Source organism: Apium graveolens, chromosome 2 (assembly GCF_009905375.1).
Source record: "Apium graveolens cultivar Ventura chromosome 2, ASM990537v1, whole genome shotgun sequence".
NCBI lineage: Eukaryota > Viridiplantae > Streptophyta > Magnoliopsida > Apiales > Apiaceae > Apium > Apium graveolens.
Genome location: NC_133648.1, coordinates 212,932,843 through 212,943,428, shown reverse-complemented (window position 1 = coordinate 212,943,428; position 10,586 = coordinate 212,932,843). Strand labels below are relative to the sequence as shown.

General features: G+C 33.6%; 1 protein-coding gene across 4 annotated transcripts; it reads left to right on the top strand.

The window, feature by feature from the left end:
* The first annotated feature begins 2,715 nt into the window (after positions 1 to 2,715).
* LOC141708100 (4-coumarate--CoA ligase-like 6) lies at positions 2,716 to 5,267 on the top strand. Of its 4 annotated transcripts, none has more exons than XM_074511582.1 (4): positions 2,716 to 3,048; positions 3,288 to 3,393; positions 4,236 to 4,512; positions 5,033 to 5,267. In XM_074511582.1, exons 3-4 carry the CDS (start codon positions 4,245 to 4,247, stop codon positions 5,125 to 5,127), a joined length of 363 nt encoding a protein of 120 aa, XP_074367683.1. In that variant the 5' UTR covers positions 2,716 to 3,048; positions 3,288 to 3,393; positions 4,236 to 4,244; the 3' UTR covers positions 5,128 to 5,267. The 4 variants fall into 4 exon arrangements, with proteins under 4 accessions (XP_074367683.1, XP_074367684.1, XP_074367682.1 ...); XM_074511583.1 differs by having other exon boundaries at positions 2,716 to 3,052; XM_074511584.1 differs by lacking the exon at positions 2,716 to 3,048 and adding an exon at positions 3,244 to 3,256.
* The last annotated feature ends 5,319 nt before the right edge of the window (positions 5,268 to 10,586 follow it).

Below are 10,586 nucleotides of genomic sequence, written 5' to 3'. Positions count from 1 at the left end.
ATCATTTTGATAGATAGTTGCTCTTAGGTCAAGAATCTTGGATCAACTCATGGACAAGTCATCCAATTCAATAAAACCAATCTTCTTACCATTAGGATTGAAAGTAAGAAATTTCACTCCAAGTGAGTTGGCTATCTGAGATCCTCCTCTAGGCACATCCGTAGTTGAACCATCTTTAGTAATATACTTTGGAATGTACTTTGATTTATTAGGCATATCTCTTTATTTTTTGTACACCAAATTCTTTAAAAATTCTACCCATCTAGCAGATGTAGAGTTGACTATCTTGAGTGAACATACAATATATTCTAATTTCTTGCCATGGTTTGTAAAATTCCCAACCTTTTTCCTAATTCAAGAAAGTAAACCATCTTCTCCTTTGGTTTGTTTGTATCAAACAGGTCAAGTACAATATGTACTGATGTGATATTCTCAAGATCCCTGAGATCTATATTCTCTCCAATTCCAGTTAAAGTATTGTCTCTGAGAATAAGAGTATCTCCTTGCTAAGTATCAGCATTTTCAATAATTAGACCACTTGTTTTATCAACCACTCTAGCTTGAATATTCCCAATGAAGATTTTCTTGATTGTTTATGTTGAATCTCTCTTATGAGTTGGTTTGAAGGATTTTGAGGTATAAAACGCTACGGAAACTGTAATTAAAAATGTGAAAAACCAGAATTTTTGAAACCCCGCCAAGATCCATGCGAAAAATAGGTAATTGATTCGTAGATCAGATTATTTACCTTAGGAAGCTTTACAAATTGGTTGACTAATGGAGATCCAAAACTTGTTCAATCACCATGCTCTACGCTCTATCGGTATCTAGAGTTTTTGTAACGCCTCCAAATTCGAGGTCAGGAATCTAGGTCGACACGTAATCATTCAATCATCGGAAACCTGCATTAACTCAATAATCCAATAAACCATATCACGGACCCCAAACTCTCACACACACAAGTTAAAGACTTAAAATGATATACAATTTGTTAGGTCCAAAGGTACATACAGAGGGGGTGAATGTATATTGTTCGTTTTAAATCTAAAATGTAGCGAAAATGAAACTTTACTGAAATAAACAAACACAAGAGATTTCGTAGAATAATTCTTTTATGTAGAAATTTATCCACAAAAGTTTGCTTACACCTTTGAATATAGATTCAAAGTTACACAAAGAAAGAGCCAACACAAATATATAAGATATCGAACTAATGGCTTCTTTCTATCACTCTAAAAACCTATAGCTCTTTTCAAATAATAATCAATACAATCAAAGAGGCTATAAATAATGAGTGCAATCAAATATTTAAGGCTTTAATGGCGAATAATCAATTCTCCATGACTTCTACTTGTCAAATTAATATTTTTGTGTGATGAGAATATTTGCAAGAGCTTCGCACTTTTTACCGTTGGAGAGATACAATTACAATATGCATCAATTACAATTACAAGGAGAGTTTCTTGCCTTAGTTTTTACATCCACTCATGCTTACAAGAGATCAAGTGCATGTCACTTGCGCCTAGAAGCAAAACAAGTCATTTGACTTAGGTTTTAAGCTTACTTGCGACTCAAAGGGTTCTATAGAAGAGCACTTGCACCCACTAGTATCCAAGGGAGTAATTTTCCTTAGTTGTTAAGGCTTACTTGCGCCTACAAAGAGCTAGAAATGCTCCACTTGCGCCTAGAGTGAGCTAGGTGCATTTTTGAGTTAGTTTCTAATCTCATTTCTTCCCCGTTGCTCCTACTAGGTTAAGACCACTTCTGATACTTAGTTTTTGAGCTATACTATAAGGTACTTGCTCCTACTAGGTAATAGAGTAGCCTTGGTGATTCTTACTACAAGATAGTGATCACTTATACTTAGTTTCTGTAGAGTACTAAAACCTTTAAATTGTCCTATCTTCATGTCTTTTCTCCGAGTCTTCGTATAAACCATATAATCTTCATATTCAGATACGATTCCTCACTTAACAATCATTCTAATGATAATACTTAGTTTACCTTCACGGATCACTGTCGCCTAGTACAATGGTCTGGTTGACAGGCGACTAGTTCCACTACGCCATATATGGCCTAACCTTATTTTTGAACAGGGTGTTACCATAGAGTATGTTATTATAATTATGAAATTTTCACCATATTACAACACCCGCACTAGGCATTTTACCAAAGCTATAAATCTATGTTATCACAACCCACTAAGGTGTTAAGGAGAGCAACACGGGAGAATATATTGATATAGACTATGAATAAATAAAATTTAAATTTAAACCAATAATTAAATTTGTTTTTAAAAATATTTGATTTGAATAATTCATTGGTTTATCTAAGAAATTAAGATTACATCAAATAATTAATTTATAAATAATATAATTTTTTATTTGAATTCAAAATTAAAAAATTCTACTTAATTAATATAATAATTAAGTTTAATTGAAATCATTAATTAATTGTTTATACAAAATATCATCCTATAATAGTTTTAAATTATTACAAATAAATTTAATTAATTAATTAATCATAAAAATTAAAATGGGTTCCATTTAAAAAATATTATAATTTTTTTAATTACCGAATTGGTTTTATAAAATTAAAAACCCGTAATTTTTTCTATCTAGATTAATTAAAATAATAGTATAGTTTTAAAAAAATGTTATGATATTATATAAAAGGTATAGCCTTAGAGGATCAAATTGGGTTGGGCCAATGAACTTGTGTTTGGCGGCTAAAATTTGGACGAAGCGGGAAATAAAATTTTGGGACAAAAAGAAGGGGGAAAATGAATTGCAGACTCGCTTGTCTCTCTCTCTCCACTCTCCCTCACTCTCTCTCCCCGTCTTTCCTCTGTTAAAACATTACTCGAGCTCTCTAACACCATTAAGCAACACTACCGAGCAATATATTTGGGTTGGTTTTACGGGTTTCGAGTTTAATTAGGGTTGGAGCATAGGATTATGATTCAATTAGGGTTCGAGAAAAGATTTGGGTTCAAGCACCTTTTCCATTTTTAAACTCTACTTTGGTTCGACAAGCTCTCTTTATACTGTATGTATGTGTTTGGATGTTCAATTATGGGCTTTTTTCGTATCATCTTCTGTTCTTCCCCAATATCGTAAAATATGGTCTTATGTGAAATAAATCTGATATAAGTTGTCATCAGTTGTGATGATCTATAAGATATTTTTCTAATACAAATCCTGAATATATTTCATAGTTTACTTTGTCGAGATCTATATTAAACTCTCTTTATACTGTATGTGCTTGGATCTGGGTTGGATTCACAGGTTCAATAAAGGTTCAAAAGTGAATTTAGGTTCAATTAGGGTTCGAGAACAGATTCGGGTTCAAGCACTCTTCTGATTTCAAGCTGTATTTAGGTTTGATTTTCAGGTATGATCCCTCTTAGGCCTTGTATTTTAAATTGTACGTGAATATTAGTACTTTTATGTATAGTTAGTCTCTCTCTCTCTCTCTCTTAAAATAAACATTTTTTCTCTCTAGAAATGAACAAAAACATGGACGATTACGTGAATGCTCTATTATCTCTAATTCAGCAGTCCAATTTCGTAAAATTAAACTGATATGGTGGTGGAATATAGTTGTTGTGAAACAAACTTCTTAGTGTTTTTAGTGTGTTTTGCTGTATTGATGTATGTAATTGTTTACATTGATGTGTTCCAAATTTTGAATACATTTTCGGTTTCCGTAGTTGTATCAGAATGGCTGAAAGTGGTGTTAAACTTGATAAGGTGATTGTGGAGTAGGTTGATATGGGATTTAAGTTTTTGTGAATTATAGAAGATGTCAATGCAGTTGGTCCTTCGGTGGCTGATGGAATTGACTATATTTTTTATTGATTCTGTGAATGATGAGATGGTTGAATCACGTAGTCTAATGAAGTAGTTGAAGTTCTGAAGCAATTTCGGATTTTCTTCCTTAAAGAGTTTCCAGAAGGAAGCTCTAGCTGCTTGGGTAGCTCACAAATATTTCATTATTTTAGATGCAACAGGATCTCGTGAGCGTGCAAGTATTTTTATTGTTTGTTTTATGTTACAATTGCAATTGTTGTGAATACCGAATACAGTAGAGCTGTAATTTTTTTACTATTTATTTTGAAAGATTATAAGCAATGTTAAGGCCTACATACATAATTAAAATACATAAAAATTATTAGTACATTTATTGTAATTATACATTGATTTAGCGATTTATGTTTTTTATATTGTATTCAGGGGTATGGTATGATTGAGACTGAGGGAGCGGCAACTACAATGTCTGATCAAGAGGAGAGTAAGCGGTATGGATCTGCTGGTCACTTAGCAGCAAATATGCAAGGAAAAATAGTTGATCTTGATACTGGCGAGGCCCTACCACTTGGACAACGGTATGGATCTGCTGGTCGCTTAGCAGTAAACATGCAAGGAAAAATAGTTGATCTTGATACTGGTGATGCCCTACCACTTGGACAACAAGGGGAGCTATGGCTGCAAGGACCTAATATCATGAAAGGTGATACATTCGCTCTTATACTTTAATTCTTACTGTTGATATAACATATATTCATACGTGTTACATCTTAAAATTTTTAAGAACATATACTTGTCTAGTTCTCTTGGAGCAAACTTTAGTTCGGAAACTTATGAATAAATTAATACTCCATGTTCAATTACCAATTTCCCAGCAATTGCCTAACAATTATCTATCCTATCATTTGAACAAGACAGAGTCAATTTACAACATATTAACTTTATTTATGATATTTCATGAAACACCATTTTCTATATCAGTTTTACTTCTTGCAAAAATGTGCAACATAATACTTTTATTGCCTAAGAATCAACATTACTCGTATGTTTTGAAGTTTTAAATGCTTTCTTTAACTTTTTGAAGAACAAACGAGATTTTTTCTGGTTATGGGGGTTGTGTATTGGCATAAGAGTTACCTTTACCAAATTGATTAAGTCACCATTTTAAGTTTGTAATTATGTATTATCTATCCCACTTTCTGAAAAATGTTGTTTGATTACAGGTTATGTTGGAGATAATGCTGCAACTGCAGAAACACTGACTTCTGATGGCTGGTTAAAGACTGGCCGACTCAGATGGATTCTTGTATATTGCTGATAGGTTAAAGGAGTTGATCAAATATAAAGCTTACATGCATATTTATTATCTCGACATGCATATTTATTTTGATGCCTTTTACAATAGTTCATCTCGTTGTAAAAATTCATGAGTTTATATTAAAAATTTAATTTGAGTTAGTCTAATTATTCTTAGAATATTTTCATTTTTATTTTGAATTTTATATGTTTGTCAATTTATTATATTATTTGTGAAAATTAAAGGAAAAATAAAGAAAAAAATTATTAAACATGAATTTTTAAGAATTATTTATGTGGCCCCCACCTTTCTAAAAAAATCTGGAAGTTGTAAGATTTTTGCAACACAATAAAAATATTATTATACAGCCTAAAATATGTTGTTGTATAGTTCTATATTAGCAAAATTTAATATGTTGCAATATAGTAGTTTTTATGTTGTTATCTATACTAACTAGCTACGAGTTAATATAACTTTGATGTTATCTTAGCCCTTTTCAGACCTTTAGCAACATTTTTTTGGTTCTATAGCAACATAACTGAGGGGTTTCTTAAAGCAATATATGGCGTAGTGTTCCGCTCTCAGGGATTCTTACTATAACCTTTCCAAAACATTGTTAAGTCTTTTACCATATACAATCAACTTCAGTATAGTTGCATATAGATACGTCTTTCAAATTCTGTCTTCAATCTTCAAACTTCCCGTAGAGCACAGAGAAAATATTTTGAAACTCAGAACCAATAATCTCCCCCCAAAGATGAAGAACATCCCCTTAGTATAATAAAGGTGAAAACTCTCCTCCTTACTATAAGAAAGACTATTTTTTTGTATAATCTTTTTATAATCTCTCCCCCTTAGTTGAGTAATCTTACAAAATGTATCTGAATAGAGGGGTAGGACCACATAACCAAGTGAAGAGATTATATTATGTAACCATTTCCTCACAGTGCAAGTGTGTGATTTTTGTTTAGTGGTTTAACAATGTGTTCACTCCACTCTACACTCAAGTGTTTGTCACTCAGTTTCACAGTGTGTCACTCACTCGGAGCTCGAAACATCCAAGTGTACCTGTAAGAAAATCCTTTTTGTAGAAAAGTTGCCTTCCACCTTCAAGGATGGAAACTCTCAGTCAAGAGATTCAAAAATTTTCCTTCTGAGAGAGGAAATTAAGATTCTTTTAAGTGGTAGAATTCCTGATATCCCTCAACTTTCATGAAGAAGTATACCTTATTATAAACTCGTTTGATAATAAGTCCTCATTTACAAGTTGGAATTTTTACTAGAGTCAAAGTCATTGTCATATTTGAATTATGGGAATATAATCAATGATCAATGATATGCCATTAGGCATCAGAGATTTCTTTTGAAGTTTGTGAAAACTTATTAGAGATAATGATCCAAGAACATAAAACTAAACTCAAAATCCGAGATAATGAATAGAGGAATGATCTAAGAATCTCACCTTTATCCGAGATCATGAACATAGAAGTAAATCAGAGGTCCAGTGTAACACCCCCAAATCCGGGGTCGGGGATTCGGGTTGTCACGAGTTCCATTTCCCTTAATAACACCCAATCTTAATAAATAATCGATTACTCTGTACTGCGACCCCAATATGTTCTTTTTCCAATAATTCGGACTGTATTGCAATCTCAAATAGCTTTTCGGTACCGGCTCCGGTTACCTTCACTTCTATTTCCATTTTTTTCAAAATCTCTTATAAATTCTCCCAAAGACATTATCATCTTGAGTCTCTCCTTTTTACTAAGGGTATCAGCCACCACATTGGCTTTCCCCGAATGATAAAGAATCTCCCACTCATAATTATTGATTAGCTCTAACCGCCTCCTCTGGCGTATGTTGAGCTCTTTCTACGGGAAAAATGTACTAGAGTACTTATGGCTTAGGTAAATCTCGCACTTCTCTCCATACTAGTAGTGCCTCAATATTTAGGGCAAAACTATTGCCACGAGCCCAAGCTCATGGGTGGGGATATCGAATTTTATATTCCCTTAATTGTCTTGACGCGTACGCGATTACCTTGTTGTGCTGTATAAGAAGCACCCTAATTCCTTATGCGAAGCGTCACTACAAATCACAAAATCTCCTTTCCCATCCGGCAACGCCAACATGGGAGCCGTCACCAACCTTTCTTCAATTCTTGAAAGCTGTTCTCGCATTTCTCTGTCCATTCAAACTTCTCAGTCTTACGAGTAAGCCGCGTTAAAGGGCTACTATCTTTACAAACTTGAACGAACCTCCGGTAGTGACCGACCAATCCTACCTCTGGTAGTCGACCTAACCATGGTCATCAATTCATCATTGGTCCTTTATTCATTCTTGTCAGGATCCTCCACGGGATTCTTCTCAGCAACAATCCCTTCTAGGACAACATCCTCAATCGCTACATCCTCAATATGAACATCATCCGGTCCCGCGTTAGGACGCTCTATCGGATCCATAATCTGATCTCCAATAAGTAATAAAACATCATCGCGTTGTTGCTCCTCAACCTCAGGGTTCGGAGTCCCGCTACCATATACGATAACGAACTACGCTTCTATCACGATATTTATAAGGGTTCCCATAAGGGTTTTAACTATCAGTACTACGTTAGGTAGTCCGACTATGAACTTGGCAAGAGTTCTTATTATCTTAGTGAACTTATTATCTTAACGTCACATCATCTCTGAGGTTTATAACGTTTAGCTCTGATACCACTTCTGTAACACCCCCAAATCCGGGGTCGGGGATCCGGGTTGTCACGAGTTCCATTTCCCTTAATAACACCCAATCTTAATAAATAATCGATTACTCTGTACTGCGACCCCACAATAAACACACACACCACAAGTTATAGTCTCAGAGATGAATATCCAAAAATAATCACAAGTCGTTTTATTCCACAATTATATGCCAATACACCTTAAAAGGGTTTCTGAATAAATTTACATTTCTTTGCCATTATTACAATTCATAAATATACATAAATCTGGTACATCAAAAGTTGGAGCCTAGCCTATTGGTAGTTCCTACCTCAGCTACAGCGACATCAATGCCTATAGGAAACTGCGGAACGTTTCCTATCCGCTCGCGAATTGGGAGCTTGGTCCTGTTCATCTTTTCTATATGTTGTTGTGTGATGAAAGAAGAAAACAAGGGTGAGCAGCAAGCCCACCAAAATAATATGTATAATGATTAACAATATATGAGCCTTCTCATAGTACTCATGAAAGTCTTGGTCAAAAGAAATGAACCAAGTTTGATATCTTAATGCGATGAAGTCGTAAAATATTCAGTATATATACATATATACTTTTCAAAATCTTGGAAGTCCTCTTCCATGCATAATATACACAGAGTTCCAGTTTATAACTATATAAAAATATCGTTGCAAGGTGATCTCATATGTCTAACCTTGTCTCAACGTTTTTCTTAAAATCTTTGACATACACAAGATAATCATTTACTAGATATAAGTTTAAAAGATGAACTTACAAGATACTCCAATATACTTATATCTTTTTCAAATACTGCTTGAACTACCACCGTTCAAGTTATAATGAGCTTTCAACAGTTCATCACATAGATGAGACTACAAGACAAGATTTGAATAGATTAAATCTTTAAAATATCATCAAAATAAAATAAAGTTATGAGATACTTCATTTGATGCAAACATCATTTTGAAAACTTGACCCTGCCGACACTCAACAATCGCCCAACCGTAGCCTTTCTATCGAAGTGCTCTGGGTAGTGTTGCAAAAATATCCAATTGGATGATGAACTCATTACGGGAGTTTGCCGCGTCAGGAAGACCACTTACGATGATCAGTCGTAGTAATACAACCCCACCATTTTCTACATGTAGAGGAGAACCTGTCGGATTTACTTGTCAACCGAACACTGGACTCCTAAGGAATGTACCATCTTGCGGAACTTCCAGGCCATTTGGGCCAATATAATAAGGCTGGGCCGGCGCCACTCGACCACTTACGCCACTCCTAGTTTAGATGAAATCCATGACTCTGAAACGTAAAGCTCGTCCCCCCTTTCCCCAAGTAGAAACTTGTTGATACGGCTCCACCAAGAAGTCGTATCTAGTTGGAAAGGAAAACTCACCGATATTTCCCAGGCGATGCCTGTTAATGGATTAACTTGTTCCAAGAATTCTACTTCCCGAGTATTGGGTAAGTAATCAAAACTCTTTTATCAAAATAGCAACCTTGTTGCGAATATAAAACATACCACAGAGCCGGATCCCTCAGGTTTTGAGCGAATATTTAAATCCCCTTTGAAAGGAAGATCTTAAATATAAAAATGAGTTTTGGGATCCGCTCTAACTTTTAAAATCATTTTGAAGACTCGCAAAACATTTTTAAGAATGTTTGGAGTGATGCTGATTTAATAAGATAAATCAGTCCCAATATATTAGAAAATATCTGAATATTATTATTTAAATAATATTCCCATAAAGAATAATCTTTATAAAAATAATTAAAGTAGAAGTTGTAAAACTTATACTTGCAATGATTATTAAATAACCAAAGATATACTTATACGAAAGTACTATCTTTATTTGAATAATCAAAAGTAAGTTTGATTATCGACACATTATTCTTTAATAAAATTAAGAATAATAATTAGTAAATAATCAGAGTCATAAGTCCTCGAATGAATATTCAAATATTAATATTCATTAATAAAATAAACGGAGTCATAAGCCCTCGAATGAATATTCAAAATAATATTCAATAATAAAATCAACGGAGTCATAAGCCCTCGAATGAATATTCAAAATAATATTCAATAATAAAATCAACGGAGTCATATGCCCTCGAATGAATATTCAAAATAATATTCAATAATAAAATAAACGGGATCGTAAGCCCTCGAATGAATATTCAAAATAATATTCAATAATAAAATAAATGGGGTCATAAACCCTCGAATGAATATTCAAAATAATATTCAATAATAAAATAAACGGGGTCATAAACCCTCGAATGAATATTCAAAATAATATTCATTAATAAAATAAGGTTATCGAATAAACCTTATTCGATTAATAGTTTTGAAAACTATAACCATATATATATAAATATATATATATATAAAATCTACTCGGGATCCTCGACTCCCGGTTTTAGAAAATGTTTTCACCTTTGGGTCCCTATACTAAGGGTATATGCAAATACCTCTTATCTCTAGCATAGGTATTATGCAACTTATAAGCAATTGAATAACCAGATATATATCAAGATTACGAAACAGACATGCATATATACCATATCAGCATGCTCCAATATATCGCAAGAATTTGCTAATAACAAATATGCATTTATCGCAAGATCATGCATATACACATATACATCACAACAACAGTCATACGGGTAGAAAACTTGCCTGAGTGCTCCCGGATAGACTTAAGCTTAGAGTGGGTCCGATAACCTATGAACAACAACATAAGTCGGAATTAA

Coding starts and splice junctions, on each gene's coding strand:
- LOC141708100 (XM_074511582.1), top strand. CDS start 4,245: ATGATTGAGACTGAGGGAGCGGCAACTACAATGTCTGATCAAGAGGAG. Junction 4,513..5,032: donor AGGACCTAATATCATGAAAG/GTGATACATTCG, acceptor GTTTGATTACAG/GTTATGTTGGAGATAATGCT.